The following is a 22,802-nucleotide window of genomic DNA, read 5'->3' on the forward strand; positions in this document are numbered from 1 at the left end:
GTAGTAAGTTACCGGGACCAGCTGGTGTTCCCCCAAGATTTTTGAAGGAACTCAAAAGTAAAATTCAATTCGATGTTACTAATGGTGATATGTAATCTATCACTGAAAGAAGCCTCTGTACCAGATGATTGGAAGGTAGCTAATGTAACGCCAATTTCTGAAAAAGGTTTACTGGCCAGGATCACTTCTGGAGCTTAACTTCAGCACTGGGCAAGTTGGTAGAAACCGTGGTAAAGAACAGAATTATCTGAGACACAGAAACATGATGTGTTGAGAGAGCGCCAACATGGCGTTTGTAAATAGTGAGGCGTGATTATGAGGGGTCAGCAAGCATGTGAGTAAAGGCAAGCCAGTGGATAGTGTACTTGGATTTTCAGAAAGTTTGACAAGGTCCCACCAATGGCTCTTAAGGGACTAAGTTGCTACGGGATAACAGGTAGGCACCCTCATGGATCAGTCACTGGTTAGACGATAGGAAGCCAAGTGTGGGAATAAATGGTCTGTTTTCAAAATGGAGAGAGTTAAACAGGGTCCCCCAAGGATCTGTACTGGGATCTGTGGTGGTCAACATATTCATTAACGATCTGGGAAAGACATTGAACAGTGAAGTGGCAAAGTTTGCAGATGATGCAACATTATTCAAGATAGATAAATCTAAAGTAATATGCTGGAAAAAATAATCCCAACTACATCTGTATAATGATGGGTTCTAAATTAATTGTTACCACTCAAGAAAGAGAGAACCATGGATAGGTCTGAAAACTTCTGCTCAATGCACAGCAGCAGGCAAAAGTGCTAACAATGTTAGGAATTATTAGGAAAGGAATAGAAAATAAGACCAAAAATATCATAATCAACTATATAAATCCAAAGTGTGCCCACACCTTGAATACTGTGTCCAGTTCTGGTTGCCTGATCTGAAAAAGGGTATAGTGGAACTGGAAAAGGTTCAGAGAAGGGCAAGAGAGATGATGAAGGCTATGGAATGGCTTGCGTGCAAGGAGAGTCTAGAAAGATTAGGGTTATTCAGTTTATAAAAGAGATGATTACGGGGAGATATGATAAAGATTTATAAAACCATGAATGGTGTGGAAAAAGTGAATAGGGAAATATTATTTACACTTTCCCACAATACAAAAACCAGGGGTCATCCAATGAAATTAATAGGCAGCAGGTTTAGCATGAACAAGAGTGAGTATACTTTTTTCTCACATAACACAATTAACCTTTAGAACTCATTGCCATGGGATGCTGTGATGACCAAAAGTATAACTGGATTCAAAAAAGAACTAGATGAGTTTGTGGAGGATAGATCCATCAATGACTATTAGCCAAGATGGTCAGGGATAGAACCCATGCTTGGGGCAATCCTAAACCTCTGACTGCTAGAAACCAAGAGGGGAAGACTGAGTAGATCACTCCAACTGTCCCATTCTGTACACTTCCCCCTTGGGCTCTGGTACTGGCCACTGTCCAAGACAAGATGCTGAGCTAGATGGATCAGTGGTCTGAGCCAGTATGGCTGTTCTTATGTTCTTTTGTCTCCTCACTGACCTCTCCTTTGATAGCAGGGGACTGCAGGTTGGGACTGAAGCCCACTGGCAGAAGTGGGAGCATAAGATTGGGATAGCAAGGGGCTGGTTGGGACTGAGGGGAACTGGCAGGGCTGGGATAGCCGGGGGCTATAAGGACTGTGGGGCACCAGGAAGCCTGTAACCTTAACAAATGTATTAGTCCTTCGCTTTCATGAGCTCCATATCAAACTACTGGCAGGAGCATACTTACAGCCTAGAGATGGGAGGCAGTTCTTGAGTCCTTCCCCAGCTGGTCCCTAGGACTTGGGGTGGAAAGGGACATCTGGACAGATTGTTCTGTCTGGGTATAAAAGGGCCTCAAACATCAGGCTAAACAGCAGCCAGGTCAGTAACTAGCAACCTGCTCAAGAACCTCCTGGCCCGGCCCTTTCTCTGCAGCAGGCATCACGGTGTAGGGAAGTCCTCAGTGCAACGCGCTGTGCAGATCAGCTCCTGCTTGAGCTGTGCAGCTGGCAACAGGCTGGTGGGAGGGACATGATGCTTCCAGGTGTTGCAACTGTTTCTTTATGGTGCAGGCCAGTCCTCGTGCAGCCTGAGCTCCACTGAACTGCATGGCAGCCTCACAGCTGGCTCTGCTCTGGGGCTGGATTCCCCCTGTCCTCAAGAGTGCCTAGTGGTGCGTGTGCCAGAGGCCAGCATCTAGCTGGGGCTATACCACTCTGTTTCCTCTGCTCACCCTGCAGGGCTCCACTGCAGGACAACACGCTGGTGGTGAATTGACAATGCAGCTGCGGGAGAGCCTGATCTGCGTACCTGTCACCCTGCTGTACTGCTGGGGAACTGAGCCTGTACATGGAACTGCATGGAGGGCATTGGTCATAGGGACAATCCCAGCCCTGCGACCGCACCCAATGGCAGCTGCCTCCCTGGCTGGACTTCAAGGACCGGTAGCAGGAGTGGGGCTATGTGGCCCCCAAGCAGAGACGTGGGTGAGCTCTGTCCACCAAGATGAACCCTGGATCTGCTGAGTCAGCCCTTAGCCTATAACACTGGCTTGGCTCAGTACGTGCTGGCCACGTGGGCTGGAACCTTGGGCCACAGCTTTTATGTAGCACCTTTATTTACCTTCTGGCTTTTACCAGGCTGTGTGATCCTGGGGGGGGCGAAGCGGGGAGGAAAAGGGCTGAGGGACTCCCTTTGTCACTGCCATGGCAGTGCTAACCCTCAGCAGCATCCTCCCCTTTTCCTCCCAGCCTGGGGCCCAGCAGAGACTGCTGAGTTTATGTAGCAGAAGGAGTTCCCCTGATGGAGCCCTTCCTCCCTTAGGCAGGGAAAGCCCAGCGTTGCAGGGGGCTAGGAGAGTTTGGGAAAGATGCTACTCTCCAGACCTTGTTTCTGCTCTTAACACCCCCCTCTCCCAGTTGGGAACTGGTCCCATCCCCAGAGCCTGTGTCCTGGGTACTCTGTCATTCTGCATCTTGCTTTTTCCAGTCTCGGCTCTCTTCTCTGACTGCTGCAGAGATGCCCCGCTGAGGGCATCACTGAGTTACGCTGTGCTGGGTGCTGTCTGCTGGACTCTTGATAGGTTGGCTTTAGTTTTGAAGGTGTTTTTTAAAATGTTTTCAAGCTGCCTCCCCCTCCCGCAACACGCAGTGCCAGGGAGGGGAGGGAATGACGGGGCCCTTCCTGCTGCCTCAAGATGTTTAAAAAAGCCTTTGGGGCCTTTATTTTTTTGTCTACATTTGTTACTTTTAGAAACAGTCTGCTCTCCCCTGTTCCTACTGGAAAACCCTGTGGGAAAGGACAGGTTCTTTCCATGCCAGCAGCAGCATAGCCCCAGGGCCCTTTTCCAGTCACCTTGCCGTTTTAATACTTGCAGTGGGGGAGGTTTAGATTGGATATTAGGAAAAACTTTCTCACTAAGAGGGTGGTGAAACACTGGAATGTGTTACCTAGGGAGGTGGTAGAATCTCCTTCCTTAGAGGTTTTTAAGGTCAGGCTTGACAAAGCCCTGGCTGGGATGATTTAACTGGTAATTGGTCCTGCTTCGAGCAGGGGGTTGGACTAGATGACCTTCTGGGGTCCCTTCCAACCCTGATATTCTATGATTCTATGAAAACCATGTGTTTTTAGGAATCGCTGCAGTGAAGACGCCAGCCTGTCCTGTGCGTTGTTTGCAGCCGGGCACTAGTGTGTGCGCTGAGAGTGGCTGCTGGCTAGCCTCTGTGGACCAAGACCAGTCAGATCCTTTCCCCTAGGCCTAACTCTAACTCCAGGGAATAACTCTGAATCCTCCAGGTCCAGGGCCTGCTGGTTGTTCTAAATTCCTCTCGCATTGCCAGGGTCTCTAGCATCCCCATGAGCAAGCGATGGCAGCAGAACCTGCCTCCCCTGCACACAGCCTCTGCACTCTGGTTTGTGCTGTTACTGGTGAGCACCTGAGCCAGGCAGTGTAACTGCGCCTCCCCAGAGGGCTGGCAAACAAAGGAAAGTGGACCAGGAGACCTCCCCTTCCCCACCCATTCTCTGGAGTGGACTCCTAACAGCTGCAGGTACAAAAACAGGCAGATGGAAAGGCGCGATCTGAAGGAGTGTTGTGTGATGCGCACATAGTTACATGCTACAGTGAAAAGTGGGCTGTGTCTACACTGGGTGTATCTACACATCGGTGAAAGGCTTGTGATGGGGGAGGCAGAGCCTTTCTCTGCAGCTGGAAACATTTCCTGTAGTGGAGGAAGGGCACCAGCTGCAGGGCACTACCCTGCTAAAAATAGCAGTGTAGACAGGGAGGCACAGCTTGGGCAAGTAAAGCTGTGTTGGGTATGAACTCAGTACAAGTATCTTTACCCACCCAAGCCACACCTCATGGTCAACACTATTTATAGCCATGTGAAGGGGGCTACATGCTCCTGAGAGAGGGGGGCAATGTAGACATGCCTTTAATGGTTTTAAGCAGCCTCTGTTCCTTTAAGGCCATGTAGCTAAAAGCACGGTGGGGGAAGATTGTGTCTCTGGTACCCAGCGGGAGCCCCCATAATCTATAACTGGGCACAGGGACCAGATCTCCTTAGGCTCCCCATCTACCTTGCAGCATTGAGCCCCAGGCCCTGGCTGCCTGTTATCGGTGAAGAAAGCCTTGTGCACTGGGCATTCACTGACCCACTGTGTGGAGAATGAGCTATGGGCTGCCCTCCACTCCCAACACCAAATAGAGCTTGTGTCCTATGCAGACTGGGAAGGCCCCCAGGGCTGGGCGTTCTGGAGCCCAGGTGGAGTCCCTGTGAAACAGGGGGTGTGGACAAATTGGCAGCAGCTGTGGACAGACTTGGCAGCATCCTGCCTCCACCTCCTGTGAAATCACAAGCCTGTCCACTCTGAATTCACTTACAGCCTGGAACTCTGCAGGAAAGGGTCTCCAGCAGGGTCAGGGCTGCGGGCTGGCAGCAGCATGAGGAGCATTTAAATCTTCCTCTGGCAGAGCCCCCAACTCAGGAAGCTGGCACCTCTTTGGGCTTTGGAGAGTGTTCACTTTGCGGTTTTGGGGTCAGCATAACCAGCTTTGGAGCTTGCCTGCAGCCCCTCTCCCTGGCCAGGGCTGTCAGTACTGGTGATGTCAGTAGTACCTGCTCATCTGTTGAGGGAGATCCAGATTCGGGCAGGTCCTTGGGCTGCTGAATGCCACTGAGATGAATCCCCATGAAGATGAGTGTGGCTGTGAGCCAGCCCTGGTGATGCTAGTTCAGACTGCGGCTCTCAATGAATTGCGCTTCAATCAGATTGTTGCCCAAACCCTGGTCAGTGCACACTGCAGCAGGCAGCTGGGTTCCTAGAGGCCCCCCTGCCTGATGGCTTCTCCCAGCAGTGCCATTGGTGCATCATCTCAAGTGAATTCCTCCCCCCTTGCTTAATGTGTGGCGCTCTTCCTATTGACTGGCAGGAGGCTGAGTGGCTTGTACATGTTTTGTTTGGCTTGGAGCGTTGCCACCTGTGCTCAACTCCTGTGTCCCAGGACCGCAGCAGCTCTGTGAAAACCCCGTGCTCTGGACCATGGGCGCTAGATCCAGGCTGCACGGTAAGAGGTTCTCAAGTCTGGGGCTCCTTTCCCATGTGCATGCTCTGACCATTGCTGCTCTGTTGAGAGCAGAGTTAAGCTGACAAGAGCACTTTTGAACAGCTCCGCTGGCCCTTCCACTGTAGTGTCTTTTCCCCCTGCTGAAGGGCTTGGTGCACAGCTGGCCTAGACCCTAGTGACTGCTCCCATGATCTGTCTCCTCTGTGGCTGGCAGAGGCCTGTGCTGCTGGAGCTGGCTGAAGGGGCTGTTGATGTTGCTCTGGGTGTGTTGTCTCGTGGGCTGTTGGACAGGATGGGTCAAGGGCATGTTTCATAACACAAGCAGCTGTTCCCCTCTGGAAGCTGGCACGGCGGCAGCTCAGCATTATTAGTGTCCCCTCTCCCTCTTGGAAAACTCCACTGACGACTGGCCTCCTGCAGCTTGTGCTGTCCCTCTGCTGTCTGTCTGCATGGGCCACTGCTGTCAAGGGAGGAAGGGGGCCCTGTCTCTTCTAACAAGCCCCTTGCATTCAGCCCTCTCAGTAGCTCCACGTTGCTGTCTGTCCCTCTCAGTGCAATGGGCTCATGTGCCAAACCCCTTCACCCCACTCTGTGTGGCTAGCACGTGGCCCTGCTAATAGTGCCAGCAGCTGAGCCTGGGTCTGTGTTCCAGACTGTACAGGATGCATCTGTAATAGCCCTGCTCTGGTGCCAGGACTGCTGTGCTGGGGACCAACCGTTGCCACAAGTATCTGCCCTACACTCCCCAGGCACAGGGGCTGTCACTCTGTCTGCATTGCTGCTGGGGTGAGGAGCTTATTACAAGCGTCTTGGCTCTGATGAGTTGGTGCTGGGGAAAAGGAGGCATCTTTCAGTGATCCAGCTACGGAAAATGATCCTGGCTGCTGCCTGCCTCTGTCTGCTCATGCAGCCCTTTCCTCTAGGGGTTATCAGTGCTGCTGAATTGTGACTTTTGCGGAAGCCTTGCAATATTGGGTGTGACATTCTCCCCCCTAACCCCCCCTTGAAACTCCCTGCATCATGTGCTGTCAGGGGACTCTCAGCTTTTGTTTTAAAGAAAGTTTCTAGCCTTCCTGGTTGTGGAGAAAAAGCCTAAAGGCTCAGAGACCAGCATGTTTGTGGAAAAACCCTAAGTCAGAGCCCTCTTGATGTGGGGGGACAGACTGATGATTTTTGAAGGCGGGTGGGTGTGTGTGGCGAGGGAGGAGGCCACACTGGGCTGGGAATGGACCTTTTCATTAGTACATCACTACAAACTATATGAAGCTCCATGCACCTGTTGCTTGGAGTGTCACCTACCATTGACCTTTCACCTGCTTTCCTGGTGATGTGGGACCGGAATGCCGCCTGTGTCACGGGCACGCACAGTCTGAGCAGGCAGCTGGGGGCTGTAGAGCTGCCAGCAGACTATGCCCTAGAGCCAGAGAGGGCTATTTGGCCGCTATTGTAATGCGACTCCTACACCAGCTGCACCCAGTGGCTGAAGCCTTCAGTTGTGCCGAGGTTGCAGTTGCCCATGGACCTCTCTCACTTTTGTTTGTTTGGATTGGGCTGTGAAAGCTAAAGCAGCCCTTGCACTTCTGTTCGTGGCAGTGGGCAGCACTAAGGCTGTGGGATTGGTGTAAATAGTGTGGTGGGATTGTCACTGGCAGTTGATAAAGGCAATCTTGGAGAAGTGGCTGTGTTCTCTGGTGGGTGTGTGCAGCTGCCTTGCTTCTTAAGGGCAAACTGCACCAACTTCGGTGTGTCTGTTTTTTAACCTATAGCACTTTTCCCTTTTCTTCCTCTTCCCCTCCCCTTACATAATATAAAAACGTGGGTGTAGCTACGTAAGTTCTGTGGTGCCCTGAAGCGCTGTGCAGAGGCCAATGGCAGTAACAAAGGATCTGCTGTCTAGGAGATGTTTACAGGCAGCCTTCATCACTGTCTAACTACAGTAAACTGCCCTGTGCAACCCAGCACATGATCACCTATGACTTGCACCCAGTGCAGGCTGTGTCTGAGGCATGAAAAAAGCATCTGTCACCAAAGCGACTTTTGTTTGTGTCCCTCAAACAATAAGAGCCTATTTTAAAAATATCAACTTCTGGATCCCACAAAGCTTGTCTGATAAGGTCCCCTGTCCCTGAGCATGTCAGCTTAGGTGAGTGGAAGCTTGAGGGTTTGTTGAGGGTCCTGTCTCTGGGGGCAGGTCATGACCCATTTATGGAGGAAGCCATGGGGCCAAAGCAGCTCCAGACAAGACACCTCCTTGGCAACAAAGTAACATCTACAGCCTGAGGGCCTCTTACTTTCATGGTAGTAACTAAAGAAGAGTTGCGGGTCAGCGGATAATCAGCTGAATATGAGCTCCATGTGTGCTACTCTGGCCAAAAGGACTACTGTAATCCTGAGATGCATAAATAGGGACCTTTTTAAGTAGGAGTAGGCAGGATATGGCACTGGAATTGTGTGTCCAGTTGTGGTGTCTACAGTTTAAGAAGGATGCTGATAAATTGGAGAAGGGAGGAGAAGAACCATGAGAATGATTAAAGGATTCGAGAACATGCTACTGATAGACTCAAGGAGCTCAATCTTAACAGATCAATAAGGGGTGATTTGATTCCAGTCTAAAGTACCTACATAGGGAACAACTATTTAATAAGGAGCTCTTAAGCCTAGCAAACAAAGGTATACCATGCTAAAATGGCTGGAAATTGAAGTTAAATTCAGGCAGCTTATAAAGTAATTTTTTTTACAGTGACAGTAATTAATCATTGGAACAACTTACCAAGGGTTGTGGCGGAGTCTCCATCACTGGCAGTTGTTAAATCAAGGTTGGATGTTTTTCTTAAAGAGTTCCTGTAGGAATTTTTTTGGACATGTTCTTGGCTACTGCTCAGGACCTGCTACTGCCTGGTCCAGGGGTTGCAAATTAGGAGGGGTGGGGTTTTGGGTTGAAAACACTCATGATTTGCTTATTCCTTGCTTGGGGGTACAGAGCACAGACATGAGCCCCAGGTGATACCAGAGTGGCCCTTTTGATTTTTTCATTGGCTTCTTCCTTGCTTATTTGCAATGACTTGGCTGCCCATGCACCTGTCACCAGTCCAGGGATGGTTGCGAATTAGGAGGGGTGTGGCTTTCGGCTGAAAACACTCACTATTTGCTTCTTCCTTGCTAATGTGCAATTGATTTATTTGATGATTGAGGGGTGCTGTTTCATTTTGTGGGCGAGTATGTGAAAAGGGAGGAGAGACTTGGGGGTACAGAGCACAGACAAGTGCTCATGGTGATACCCGAATGGCGAATTAGGAGGGATGCGGCTTTCTGAAAAATCAATATAGCGCTATGAAATGTTGATTGTTATGACCACTCAAAATGTACATTTTTATTTATTACTTAATGTCAATATTTTAATCCAGTCACTGGTTTGAACATTTTTTGCTTTTGTGAGTCATATTTTCTCAAATTTTTACTGTAGCTGTATATAAAAATACATATTTCATTTAACTGGTCTATCAATAGCAACCATTCACCCCATTCTAATTTTTTGGTGCTTAAAGATATTTTTGATATATAGTCACCATTACAGAACCAAACCTGTGAGATGTCCCACTTTAGGGGTATTAAGAGAAGTCTGCTACGTAACATAATTCCACTCTTCCTGTTATTTTCACATGCACCTTATGAGTCCATAGTACATGGGAGAAAGTTATTACCTGACTTCTTCATTAGAATAATTGCTGTTTGTCTTCTAAACATCGTATTAGCCTCTTGTGGTGTTTCTACCGTACCGATGTCTTTCTGCTGCAAATACATTTCTGCAAACTAACAACGCTTCTATTTAGGAAAAAAACATCATAATTACCAGAGATGAAAGTGGGCTGGTCCAGCATACCGGTAAGAACTGGCCACCGGTCCAGCCCGTACACAGCTGATGTTACAGTGCTGCTGTGGCAGCGCTTTATGCTTTAATGTGTCTGCCCCCTTTACCTCCCCCTGCATCAATGGCCCTGCCATAGGGTCTGGCAGCACTTTTGGATGCTATCAGCAGGGCCGCTGACAGTGGGGGAGCAAAGGGGGCTGCCCTGGGTTCCGGCGACTTACAAGGGCCTGGTGCTCCTAGCCGCCGCCGCAGCTGTCAGGAAGGGCTGGTGGGGGGAATCTGGCCCCCACACCTTCTGCCAGAGACCCCACCCCTTCTGGGGGCCACGAGCCCAGCCCACACACCTTGGCAAGGACACCGGTGCAGTGCAGTGTAATCTCCGGCGTTTACTTTCAACCCAGATAATTACACATAAATAACAAATGGTTATGGCAATTTGGTATTCAATACCTTTAATCTGAGTGGTCCGCAGTTGTGGCCATCACTTTGTCTGGTATGCTGAACAATTTTACTCTTCCAGTCAGATGAGGATTTGCTAGTTAATAGTTTTGATGAAGTATCTGAAATTTTTAGAGTACATTAGCAGATTGCATAAATGAGCTTTTCTTCCCCCACCCCCTGGTTTCTAGACATAAATACAAATCCACTCTATTTAATTAATTATTGCAGTGACTTACTGCTCGTGTGTGTATATGTGTAAGGTAGAATCATAGAATATCAAGGTTGGAAGGGGCCTCAGGAGGTCATCTAGTCCCACCCCCTGCTCAAAGCAGGACCAATTCCCAATTTTTTCCCCAGATCCCTAAATGGCCCCCTTACGAATTGAACTCACAACCCTGGGTTTAGCAGGCTAATGCTCAAACCACTGAGCTATCCCCCTAGCTTTTATATTATTGTCTCACTCTTACACCATGTATCACCTGATTTGCTTTGCTGGCTAGATTGTCGGGCTCAACGGGTAGTGATCAATGGCTTCATGTCTAGTTGGCAGCCGGTATCAAGTGGTCGGTCCTGTGTCCGGTTTTGTTCAATATCTTCATTAATGATCTGGAGGATGGTGTGGATTGCACCCTCAGCAAGTTTGCAGATGACACTAAACTGGGAGGAGAGGTAGATACGCTGGAGGGTAGGGATAGGATACAGAGGGGCCTAGACAAATTAGAGGATTGGGCCAAAAGAAATTTGATGAGGTTCAACAAGGACAAGTGCAGAGTCCTGCACTTAGGATGGAAGAATCCCATGCACTGCAAGAGACAAGGGACCGAACGGCTAGGCAGCAGTTCTTCAGAAAAGGACCTAGGGGTTACAGTGGACAAGAAGCTGGATACGAGTCAACAGTGTGCTGCTGTTGCCAAGAAGGCCAATGGCATTTTGGGATGTATAAGTAGGGCTCTTGCCAGCAGATCGAAGGACGTGATCGTTCCCCTCTATTCGACATTGGTGAGGCCTCATCTGGAGTACTGTGTCCAGATTTGTGCCCCACACTACAAGAAGAATGTGAAAAAATTGGAAAGTGTCCAGCAGAAGGCAACAAAAATGGTTGGGGGACTGGAACACATGACTTATGAGGAGAGGCTGAGGGAACTGGGATTGTTTAGTCTGCAGAGGAGAAGAATGAGGGGGGATTTGATAGCTGCTTTCAACTACCTGAAAGGGAGTTCCAAAGAGGATGGATCTAGACTGCTCTCAGTGGTAGCAGATGACAGAACAAGGAGTAATGGTCTCAAGTTGCAGTGGGGAAGGTTTAAGGCTGGATATTAGGAAAAACTTTTTCACTAGGAGGGTGGTGAAACACTGGAATGTGTTACCTAGAGAGGTGGTGGAATCTCCTTCCTTAGAAGTTTTTAAGGTCAGGCTTGACAAAGCCCTGGCTGGGATGATTTAGTTGGGTATTGGTCCTGCTTTGAGCATGGTGTTGGATTAGATGACCTCCTGAGGTCCCTTCCAACCCTGATATTCTATTCTATGATTCTATGAACACCGTCCCCAACATGAAAGGATATTTCCCCATATTTAGAAGTCTTTCTTTTAGCATAATGTCTGTTGTTCTTGTGCTTTGGAAATGTTACTTAGAGCCAGTGCACTGTCAGCATCATGTCTCAATTTCATATTTATGCTGTACTCTTTGCAGAAATCTTCCCCAAATGTATTCATATCTGGGATCTTTGTAAACAAATGGAGAAGGGGTTGTATTTGTAAAATGAAGACACACTGAATGCCATGTGTACATGAAAGGTGCCGGTAATAACATGCTTATTATGTGTAATTCTCTGAGACTTCTTCTGGAAACACTGGGTCATCACAAAACATTAGTCGAAAGGGTGACATTTTTGTTGTGGCATGTACTTTTAGTTCGCAAAGAAAACACAGTGGGCTCAGGTAATTCATCCCAATTACTCCCATTGTCATCAACCATCTTCCGCAATGCTCGAACAAATGCTTATTGGTTTGTTTAAAAAAAAAAAAAGTACGGTCTTCACTGAAACAGATTTTCATTAAGTATTATACCTTTTTGAATTATGTATAAAGACCTCTAGCGTAACACATTGCTTTTGAAGATTTTTTTTTTAGTGAATTGCATCTTCTGGCATAGCACACTCTATGTGCCATTAGTACTCTAATATTCCTAAAAAGGAAAAGGAGTACTTGTGGCACCTTAGAGACTAACCAATTTATTTGAGCATGAGCTTTCGTGAGCTACAGCTCACTTCATCGGATGCATACCGTGGAAACTGCAGCAGACTTTATATACACACAGAGATCATAAAACAATGTCGTCTACAGCCAAGCCTTGCGATACAACCGCATTTGCTCTAACCCCTCAGACAGAGACAAACACCTGCAAGATCTCTGTCAAGCTTTCTTACAACTACAATACCCACCTGCGGAAGTGAAGAAACAGATTGATAGAGCCAGAAGAGTTCCCAGAAGTTAGCTACTACAGGACAGGCCTAACAAAGAAAATAACAGAACGCCACTAGCCATCACCTTCAGCCCCCAACTAAAACCCCTCCAACGCATTATTAAGGATCTACAACCTATCCTAAAGGATGACCCAACACTCTCACAAATCTTGGGAGACAGGCCAGTCCTTGCCTACAGACAGCCCCACAACCTGAAGCAAAGACTCACCAACAACCACATACCACACAACAGAACCACTAACCCAGGAACTTATCCTTGCAACAAAGCCCGTTGCCAAGATGTGCCCACATATCTATTCAGGGGACACAATCACAGGGCCTAATAACATCAGCCACACTATCAGAGGCTCGTTCACCTGCACATCCACCAATGTGATATATGCCATCATGTGCCAGCAATGCCCCTCTGCCATTTACATTGGTCAAATTGGACAGTCTCTACGTAAAAGAATAAATGGACACAAATCAGATGTCAAGAATTAGAACATTCATAAACCAGTCGGAGAACACTTCAATCTCTCTGGTCACGCAATCACAGACATGAAGGTCGCTATCTTAAAACAAAAAAACTTCAAAACCAGACTCCAGCGAGAAACTGCTGAATTGGAATTCATTTGCAAATTGGATACTATTAATTTAGGCTTAAATAGAGACTGGGAGTGGCTAAGTCATTCTGCAAGGTAGCCTATTTCCCCTTGTTTTTTCCTACCCCCCCCCCCCAGACATTCTGGTTAAACTTGGATTTAAACTTGGAGAGTGGTCAGTTTGGATGAGCTATTGCCAGCAGGAGAGTGAGTTTGTGTGTGTGTGTCCCGGGGGGGGGGGGGGAAGATGAGGGGGGGGTGAGAGAGCCTGGATTTGTGCTGGACATGGCCCACCTTGATTACCATGCACATTGTAGGGAGAGTGGTCACTTTGGATGAGCTATTACCAGCAGGAGAGTGAGTTTGTGGGGGGGGGGGGGGGGGATGGAGGGTGAGAAAACCTGGATTTGTGCTGGAAATGGCCCAACTTGATGATCACTTTAGATAAGCTATTACCAGCAGGACAGTGGGGTGGGAGGAGGTATTGTTCTATGATCTCTGTGTGTATATAAAGTCTGCTGCAGTTTCCACGGTATGCATCCGATGAAGTGAGCTGTAGCTCACGAAAGCTCATGCTCAAATAAATTGGTTAGTCTCTAAGGTGCCACAAGTACTCCAGTGCAAAGGGCATTAGAGGTAATTGCTGCACTATGCTGTGGCACTTGTATTCATTGCGCTCGTTTCCAAATCAAGGCCTCGTTGTATAGCCCAAACAACCGTGAATAATGATAAACGATAATGTCTGATTCCAAAATTCACCTTTGTGCTTTTCAAGGTGGTATCCAGATTTAATTTCTTTCCCTCTTTCTGAGAAGTCAAACATGGTGCAACCTATTTTGGATGGAACAATATGATGACATGAACATTTCGTTATGGAAATAGTATTGCACAAGAACAACGTTCACATTTGCACACCAAATATATTTTTATATTTTTTATACATTTAGAACTTGTATTTCAATTGTAAATAGCATTCTTCAGGATTTAGTTTCATTAATTTACATACCCAATTGGCAAGATCTTTTGTCATCCCTGGCCAATAGTATTTTGATGTCAGAATATTCCTAGATGTCCACCCAATGCACTGCCATGATACATTTCGAAGAGTTGCAGGGCTTCTTTCATGGTCTGCACGACGACAACCTTTTCTTCCTTTTGCCGAATGGAACAATGTCCCCTCTGTTGATTATAGAAGATAGAGCATGGAGGATGATCAAGGTTTCTCAGGGCCATGGGCCAGAGCAATTGCTGGGACCCTACCCACCTTGTCCACTTCCTGCACCACCCATGGCCCTATCCCTTTCAGCCTCTTCCCCAGGATCTCAGCCATATTCCACCTAGGCTCCCCACCATTCCGCCTCCCCCACAACTCCTTTGCTCATTTCCTAACCACCAGCCTCTCCCACATAGCCCCAGGACCGGAGAAGCTCTGTCTCTGTGTCATGACCCCGGGGTTGTACCAGGGAGTGAGGGCTCCTCCAGTCCCAGGGCTCCAGCGGGGATTCAGGTGCTGCGCTTCTTTACGGGACCAGGAGTGGGGTGCTGTGGATTATCCTGCCCCACCTGGCACTTCTGCTGGAGAAGGGGTTGGGCATCGGGGCTTCCCCTGCTACCCCATGGCTTCTGCCAGGGCTGGGGTGGGGGCGATGTGGGAGGCCCTCCCTTGCCCCACTCACTGGGTGGAAGCTGGGGGCCCCCCCTTGACCTTGGCCCCTCAGCCTGGGCTCTGTAGTCACAGTGACTAATCCGCCACTGAGGGAGACATGATGATGAAATCAAGTGTTGCACTTAAGCTATGATCAGCTATTCGCAAAGCCATTCATTAATTATAAGGCATATGCATATTAAAGACATCTATATACACTATGGTTCGTAATGCTTTGAGTACAAGGGAGGAATTTCACTGTGTGGTTAGAACTAGCTGTTCTGTTTTGTTTTTTTAATTATAAATGATTGCTTAGTAAATATATAGTGATTGTTGTTGGTGCGTGCAGCAGAATGGATAACATACTTAAGAAATGAAGCAAAGTCATAGGGCTTTTTGATAAAATGATACTCATTTCTCGTGTAACTGCACAATGTGTTTGTTGCACCATCCGCATAGATAACAGAGGAGATTTTCTGGAATATTTGAATAAAACTCGAGAGGCCGGTCCCATTGAAGGTAAGGTTAACACTCCAAATAATCCCAGTGTTGGGACACCAGGACCATCATTTACAGTCTGAAGTTTCCAGTGTAATGTGTCAGTATTATCTGAAAAAAGTATTCCTTGCCTTCCAAAAAAAAGTTGACAGCAAATCGATGCAGGTTCAGTCTGCTTGCTTTATTGATTCCTTCAGGATATGGGCTGCTCCTTAGATATGCCAAAACATTTGCAATTTTTTCCTAAAAAGATTTCCCTGAGAATTGTGTACAAGAGAAAACAGTTACTTAAGTGGAAATAGGGAATCATCACACTCACACTCTCTCTCTCTCTCTCTCTCTCTAGCAGAGCAAGTCTGAGTGGACTGGGTCAGTCAGCACCCTCCAGCTGATCCCCTTATATGCCGCTGTAGTCAATGGACTGACTGAAGCAGCATTCTCAAGCTGAACCCCTTATCTGCCCGGGCCCGGTCTCAAGAGGCTGGGTCGAGCAGCACTTTCACCCCCCTCCCCATATGCCATAGGTTTAACACGTCCCTATCCCACTTTCACGTCACAATTGTACTGCCAGTAACCCACTTGATGAGCAAACCCCACAGTATTTTTGGGTGCTACAGGGATCTGTAGCTTAGGTGAAAGAAGCATTGCTGCAGAGTTAAATGGTGAAGATACAAACACAAGAGTAAAGCTGAGAGAGAGAGAGTGTCAACCAGCTTAAAAGTTATTTATTGAATCATAGTGATAACTACTCAAGGAGGGCTAAACAAAATAACAGTTACATTATTAAAGGTTAATACCTGAGGTAGAAAAGGAAACAGAGAGAGAGGGAGGGATCTCACCCACTCCAGGAAGCTTGAAGTCATCAGGGGTCCCAGATGACAGTGGTAGCTCAGGGTCTTGGATCTGTCAGGAGCAGATGAAATCGCAGTGTATCTGAGGCAGAGTTTGGTCTGTGCATCAGAACACTTACTGGGGTATGAGTAGTGGTTTTTGTAGAGAAAATACAATGATTGAAGGGAGGACACTAGATTTGTTTATGGGTAAACTGATGACTCAAGCATTTTCTTTAGGCTAGACGAGAGGAGCTGATCACTCCTAGCTATGGCTGATGTTCCTTCAGGAAGCTCACAACGAAATTGGGCTGCTTCAGTATTTTGGACATCAGTCAAGGATTCCTTACTAGAATTGGTCTGATAACTGCTGAGCTGCGTGTGTGCAGGCATAGGTTCATTAACATTTGGGGCACAGATCTCCCATGATGCAGTTGTTCCCTGCTTTTTTGGTCCCAGAGTTCAGTGCCGTTCTCTGTTCCCCATTCTGTATGCTAATGAGATGTCTCCTTTCCCTATCTTTCATGCAGATGAGGCTAGGGGAGTGGCCTCTGTTCTACATTCTGTATACTAATGAAGATGGCTCTGTACCCTTGTCATGAGGGGTCTAGGTGTGTGTCACACCACCATTCACTGATAGGTATCATCTGTGACTGCAGAGATGTTAACAGGGCATTGAGCATGAAATGATCTTTAACAATATGTTGTGACTACTTACATTAAAGAAATCCATTCTACCTTGGTTTTGTAGAGAGCCCTTTGATTGACCAATAAGAATCTGGTGTTGCAGGTCCCCATAGTGCAATTATATTTGATTCTCCATTCTCAGTGCAGCTTTTATTTTGGTGAGTTTTGCACACAGATGCAGAAATGTGGACTTGTGCATCCAAAAGTTCTGCAGCCACTGCTCATGAGCCCAAGCCGTCATTTTTGCAGAAGATTTCTGCCCTTGGGAAGGATGTAAGATGACACAAGATAATACACTTACTAAATATTTGTGAATCAGCTTCTACACAGAAGCAATGACATGTGAACATGGGACACTAAGGGTTGGATTCACAGGCAAGATATATGCATATCAAGATATATGCAATAACAACTACTTACTTAAATTTTTTTTATTAGCATAAGCTATTAGAATAAAAAATAAACAGCACAATGACATGCACTGATCAGTGATGATACAGATAAATGACGAAGTGTTAAGAGTAATAAGAGTAATAGAAATAACATTTTTAAAGGAGCAAAGCTATAATTAAAATGGATTACAAGGAAGAGAGCGCAGTTCAGGGAATCACAGCAGCTGATAAGACAAATTTGTGAACTCTTATGAGACTTCACATAGACGAATAGTTATAAGAGAGGTTTCAGAGTAGCAGCCGTGTTAGTCTGTATTCGCGAAAAGAAAAGGAGGACTTGTGACACCTTAGAGACTAACCAATTTATTTGAGCATAAGCTTTTGTGAGCTACAGCTCAATTCATTGGATGTATCGATGAAGTGAGCTGTAGCTCACGAAAGTTTATGCTCAAATAAATTGGTTAGTCTCTAAGGTGCCATAAGTCCTCCTTTTCTAGTTATAAGAGACTCTTTTAAATACTCAAAATGTGTGACGCAGAGTTTGAGGGAAAACGTAGGGAAATTATTTCACTGCATCAAGTCTCCTGTAGCAGTAAAGTAGCACCAGGTTTTTATATTTTTTGGTGGTGTCCAGAAAAGGTGCAAGGGAGTTTTGCTATGGGAGGGGTCTGGGGTCAGTACCGTGTTTACAATGGTGCCGTGGCAACAGGCCCACTCTGGGAAGTTGCCCATTACAGACCCCTCTTACCCATCCACACAGCCGGTTCTGGCCCCTCGCCTGGGGCAGTCCAGCACACAGGCCTTGCTGTGTGAGCCTCTCTCAGCCAGCAGGTTTCACTCGCCTGTTGGTGGCTCATCACCCAGCAGCTGGGGTCCACCATGCAGGCTGGGCAGGGCTGCTGGCCCCGGTGCCAATGGGTGTGGCTGGGCTGGGTGGGATCTCTGGAGTCAGGTCCCTAGGATCTGCCATGTTTCTTAGCACTGCTCCAGCTCTGAGCTGTCTCCGCTGCCTGGGATCTGTGGGGCCCCACCTGCCTCCCTCGGGGCAGAGCCACCTGGGACTGGTGCAGAGACCGGGCCAGTCTCAGCCAGTCACAGGGGACAGTGCAGGGGAGCTCAGGTGGGTCCTGCCAGGCATGTGGGTCCTGAGGGAGCCTGGCCCAGGCAGGCTCTGCTCCTGCTCCAGCTTGGCTGATTGCAGTACTCCCAAGGGGCTGGAGTTATCCTGCCCCAGGACCAGCCCTGGATGCGCTGCCGGCTCAGCCTGGCAGACACAGTCACCTCCCGTCAGGGCCAGCTATTGTGGACAGGGGTCAGGGCATAGGAGAGTAGGGTCTCTAAAGGGTCGGGGGGGGGTGCTGGGCAGTGAGGGGGTGGGGAGATCTGTGTGTGTTGGGCCGTGAAGTGGGGGAGATCTGTGTGTGTCAAGGCACTGGGAAGTGGGGGGGGGGGGTCTGTGCAGGGCATTGTGCAGTTATGGCGGTGGGGCTGTGGGGGGCACTGAGCAGTGAGGGGATCTGGGGGGGGACTCTGGGCGGGAAGGTGCATGGCACTGTGCAGTTGTGGGATGGCTGTGGGGGGTGTTTGGGTAGGGGCGCACTGGGCAGTGAGAGGATCTCTGAGGGGGTTCTGGGCAGGTGGAGGTGTGCTAGGCATCATGGTCTGTGGGAGGGCACCGGGCATAGGCATTTGTGGGGGTCTCTGGGCAGCGTGGCACTGTGCGTAGGGGGTCCGAGCCGCGCTAGGCAGGGGGTAGCACGGTGTGGCGTGGGCCCACCCACAAGGGGAAGAAGCATGGTGGCAACGCAGAGCCCAGCAGGCCAGTGTCCGTCCGGCAGCTGTCGGTTTGTAAACAGTGCCCTTGTACTGGGCTGGGTGGAGGGGGGCCGTCCCTGCCGTGCCATGACCCACCTCCCATTGCTCCCGGCCCCCCCCCCCCCGCCCCATGTCCCCTTAGCCCCCATGGGGGCCCACAAATAGGTTCAGCACCAGGCCCACAAAAGGGCAAGGTGGCTGTGCCCGGGGTGCAGGATCTGGGACAGCGGTTGGGTACCGGCTATGGGGAGTTTGGGTGAGGGGTGCAGGCTCTGACCTGGGGCAGGGGGCTGGGGCACAGGAGGGGGTGTGGGCTCTGGGGGGGGGTGTCTGTACAATATTTCATAGCATTAAGCCTCCTGGCTGTAGCAGTAACGTGGACCCCTCCCGCCGCTACCCACAGCAGCTTGATCCGCCAGAGGGCGGCAACGCGCGGGGGAGTGAGGGCAGAGAGAGGGCACCGGCACCAGGGACGGGTACTGCGCATGCTCCGTTCGGGCGAGCATGCTCCGTGCCCCCGAAGGCGGGCGCTGGGCGGGGGCAGCGTTTGGTGTCGCACCGGGCTGCAGGCTGCGGCGGGGCCGCGGAGGTAGGGGCGGGGGCGGGGGCTGAGTGCGCGATCCCGAGGGAGCCGCTCCTAGGGCCCGCGGGGGGGCGGCTGCACGCGCGGGCAGGGGGCAACCCCTGGGGTGGGAAAAGGGACCATGGGGGGCTAGCGGCGTGGACGGGGGAAGTGTGCGGGGTCGGTGAGTGGCCGTGCGGGAGGGGCTGTGGGGGGGCCGGGGCGGGGTGTGTGTGTGGGGGGGGGCTCAGGGTGGGGTTGGTGAGTGGTCGTGCGGAAGGGGGTGTGTGCGGCGCCAGGGGAGGGTGTGTGGGGGGCAGGGGAGGGGCTGGGGTGTGGCCAGGGTGGGGTGTGTGTGGGAGGGGCTGCGTGTGGGGCCAGGGCGGAGTGTGTGGGGGGGAGGGGCTGTGTGCGGGGCCGGGGCGCGGTGGGTGTGTGGGGCTGGGGAGGGGCTGTGTGCGGGGCCGGGGTGTGTGGGGCTGGGGGGGGGCTGTGTGCGGGGCCGGGGCGCGGTGGGTGTGGGGGGCTGGGGAGGGGCTGTGCGCGGGGCCGGGGCGCGGTGGGTGTGTGGGGCTGTGTGCGGGGCCGGGGCGCGGTGGGTGTGTGGGGCTGGGGAGGGGCTGCGTGCGGGGCCGGGGCGCGGTGGGTGTGTGGGGCTGTGCGCGGGGCCGGGGCGCGGTGGGTGTGTGGGGCTGTGCGCGGGGCCGGGGCGCGGTGGGTGTGTGGGGCTGTGCGCGGGGCCGGGGCGCGGTGGGTGTGTGGGGCTGTGCGCGGGGCCGGGGCGCGGTGGGTGTGTGGGGCTGTGCGCGGGGCCGGGGCGCGGTGGGTGTGTGGGGCTGTGCGCGGGGCCGGGGCGCGGTGGGTGTGTGGGGCTGTGCGCGGGGCCGGGGCGCGGTGGGTGTGTGGGGCTGTGCGCGGGGCCGGGGCGCGGTGGGTGTGTGGGGCTGTGTGCGGGGCCGGGGCGCGGTGGGTGTGTGGGGCTGTGTGCGGGGCCGGGGCGCGGTGGGTGTGTGGGGCTGGGGAGGGGCTGTGTGCGGGGCCGGGGCGCGGTGGGTGTGTGGGGCTGGGGAGGGGCTGTGTGCGGGGCCGGGGCGCGGTGGGTGTGTGGGGCTGGGGAGGGGCTGTGTGTGGGGGTGGGGTGGGTGTGGCTGGGCTGTGGTGGGTGTGTGCGTGGGGAGGGGCTGTGGTGGGCTCAGGGTGGGGTCGGTGAGTGGCTGTGCAGGAGGGCCTGTGGTGGGGCCAAGGCAGGGTGTGGGTGTGCGGGGAGGGGCTGTGGTGGGGCCGGGGTGCGGTGGGTGTGGGGGGGGAGGGGCTGTGGTGGGTATGTGGCTGGCAGCGCAGGCAGGCGCAGTGCATAGGGTGGGTGCATGAGCAAGCGGAGGGGCTGTGGGGGGGCCGGGGTGGGGTGGGTATGTGGCTGGCAGCGCAGGCGGGGGCAATGTGTAGGGTGAGTGTCCGGGGGAGGGGCTGTGGTGGGGTCAGGGCGGGGTGTGTGTGTGGGGGGAGGGGTTGTGGTGGGGGGGTGGGCGGGGTAGGTATGTGGTTGGCAGTGCGTGGGGTGAGTGTCTGGGCATGGGAGAAGGGCAGTTCATGGGGTGTGGTGCTAGGTATTGGGGTAGAGGGATGGTGTGCGGGAGTATGTTGTTGCCTAGGGGTGTTGTCGCAGATAGTGGGGGGTTGGCGGGGATAGGTGTGTGGGGAGGATGTCACTCCCCCGCGCGTACTGGTTAGCAATAAGGGTTGGAGACAATGCGTCACTGGCAGGGTGTAGATGTAACTAGTTTGTTGGGGGCCAGTGTGGGAGTTATTACTGCCTGACTGGCTAGCAGTGTGTCTGGTTGGAGGGCTTATTGGGCTGAGTAGTGTGTGTGCATGTGGGGGGTGATAAGCAGATGTTTTGTCTGGGTCCATAGGGCTGGGTCACTGGCTCTGGGTGGGAGGCCAGGGTGCCTGCTTGTGCAATGAGGCCGTGGCTTACTGGGAGAGCTGGTGTTTTGTGTTCCTGATGTCACTGGCTGGTTTGGGCGCAGTGAGGCTGGGTGTCTGGTGGTGGGCCCATTGATGGGGTTGGTTGGCAGCTAGTGTTTGCTGGGCAGTGGCCTGGGACATTGGGAGTGGCTGGCTCAGAGCAGGCAGTAGTGATGAATAGTTTTGTTGGGGCAGTACTAGGGGGCAGCCAGGAGGGGATAGGTCACCAGTTGTCGCTGCGTAGCTGCTGAGGCTACTTACAGGGGGTGGTGGGCTCTGCTTGGTTCTGGGGGAGCAAGTGCTAGGTGCTTCAGAGAGGCGCTGGGGGAGCGGGTGGCGCTGGGCAGGTGGGGGAGGCGCTGGGCGGGGCAGCTCAGGAATTGGGCTATGGTGGAACTTGGTGTGGCTGGCACTGCGCCTGCCTGGCTCTGGCACAGCAGCAGGAGTCCGGGGTCTCTGGCTCCCAGATGCCATTGGCTCAGCACATGGCATGTATAGGGCGTGTGCTGCCACGCAGGATGGACCCATCTCTCTCTCCCCCATGACCCATCTTCTCTGGGCTGCTGCTCTTATTAGCCATGTAGCAGAACGCTCCCCAAGCCCCGCCTTGGGGCCTGCAGGCCCAGCTCAGTATGAGTGTCAAACAGCTCCAGGGCACTGATACATCCCCCTCTGCAAGGATTCTTTCCTAGGCTCCGTGACCCACTCTCAACAGTGAGTAACTCATCGTCTGCCTCCTGTTGAGTTCTGGCAGCAGGATAGGGGCCCTGCTAAGCTGGGCACAGGCCAGAGAGTTGATTTCCAGGGGTGACCACTTCTGTTCCCTCATCCTTGCACCAGTGCTCACTGTCACAGGGCAGTGTGATTGACAGCTCCTCTCATCCCAGGAGGAGCCAGCTGGTACATGTAGAGGGTGAGGGGATCCATCCTTGAGTGAACATGGGGGTGACTCATCATCAGCCCAACCGTGTCTGGGAGGGATGAGCTGTGTTGATCCGTGAGGCTGTTACTCTCCAAAGCGCCCTCCGGGCCTGTAGCTGGACACTGGCTCTGTGAGCTTGCAGGCAGCTGACATTGGTGCTGCCCTTCTAGCCCTTAGTGACACAGTGGGCCTGGCTAGTGGCTCTGAGAGTGAAGGAGTGGTCTGGCCAGTTGGAAACTGGTCCATGAGCTCTCTGTGCTTCTCTGAGCCATGTGGCTACTGATCATCGTCAGCTCCCAAACATGCCAGCATGACCCCCGGTCTGAGTCCTGTAGGTCTAGGAGAGCGCCAAGTCCCTGCTGTGCCCAGTGATTCTGCTACAGAGAACGATGACCCCCGGCCCTCTCAATGCAGCTCTCCCCTCTCCTTCCCGGGAGCTGACCCTTTAAGCGTGCTTCTCTGGATTTGTATTAGGTGTGTTTTGTAGATTGGCCTCTCTG

General features: G+C 51.5%; 2 protein-coding genes across 18 annotated transcripts in view; both read left to right on the forward strand.

Annotated features, from left to right (window-relative positions):
• The window catches only part of LOC140900630 (mucolipin-1), a 34,049-nt gene extending 22,308 nt beyond the window's left edge, over window positions 1-11,741 (forward strand). The window contains exon 13 of one of the 2 annotated variants that reach the window (XM_073318169.2): window positions 2,279-11,741. In XM_073318169.2, coding sequence (XP_073174270.1) covers window positions 2,279-2,563 — 285 coding nt within the window. In that variant the 3' untranslated portion in view covers window positions 2,564-11,741. The remainder of the gene's footprint in view (window positions 1-2,278) is intronic. The other variant, XM_073318170.2, reaches the window with a different exon arrangement.
• The window catches only part of LOC140900627 (patatin-like phospholipase domain-containing protein 6), a 74,100-nt gene continuing 53,734 nt past the window's right edge, over window positions 2,437-22,802 (forward strand). For 14 of the 16 annotated variants that reach the window (XM_073318147.2, XM_073318156.2, XM_073318150.2 and 11 more), the window contains exon 1: window positions 19,370-19,439. The gene's annotated coding sequence lies outside the window, so the exon portion shown is untranslated. Of the gene's footprint in view, window positions 2,525-2,576; window positions 2,598-19,369; window positions 19,440-22,802 lie in introns of those variants that run through there. The other 2 variants (XM_073318148.2, XM_073318149.2) reach the window with 2 other exon arrangements.

This window comes from Lepidochelys kempii, chromosome 20, assembly GCF_965140285.1.
Source record: "Lepidochelys kempii isolate rLepKem1 chromosome 20, rLepKem1.hap1, whole genome shotgun sequence".
NCBI classification, from domain to species: Eukaryota; Metazoa; Chordata; order Testudines; family Cheloniidae; genus Lepidochelys; species Lepidochelys kempii.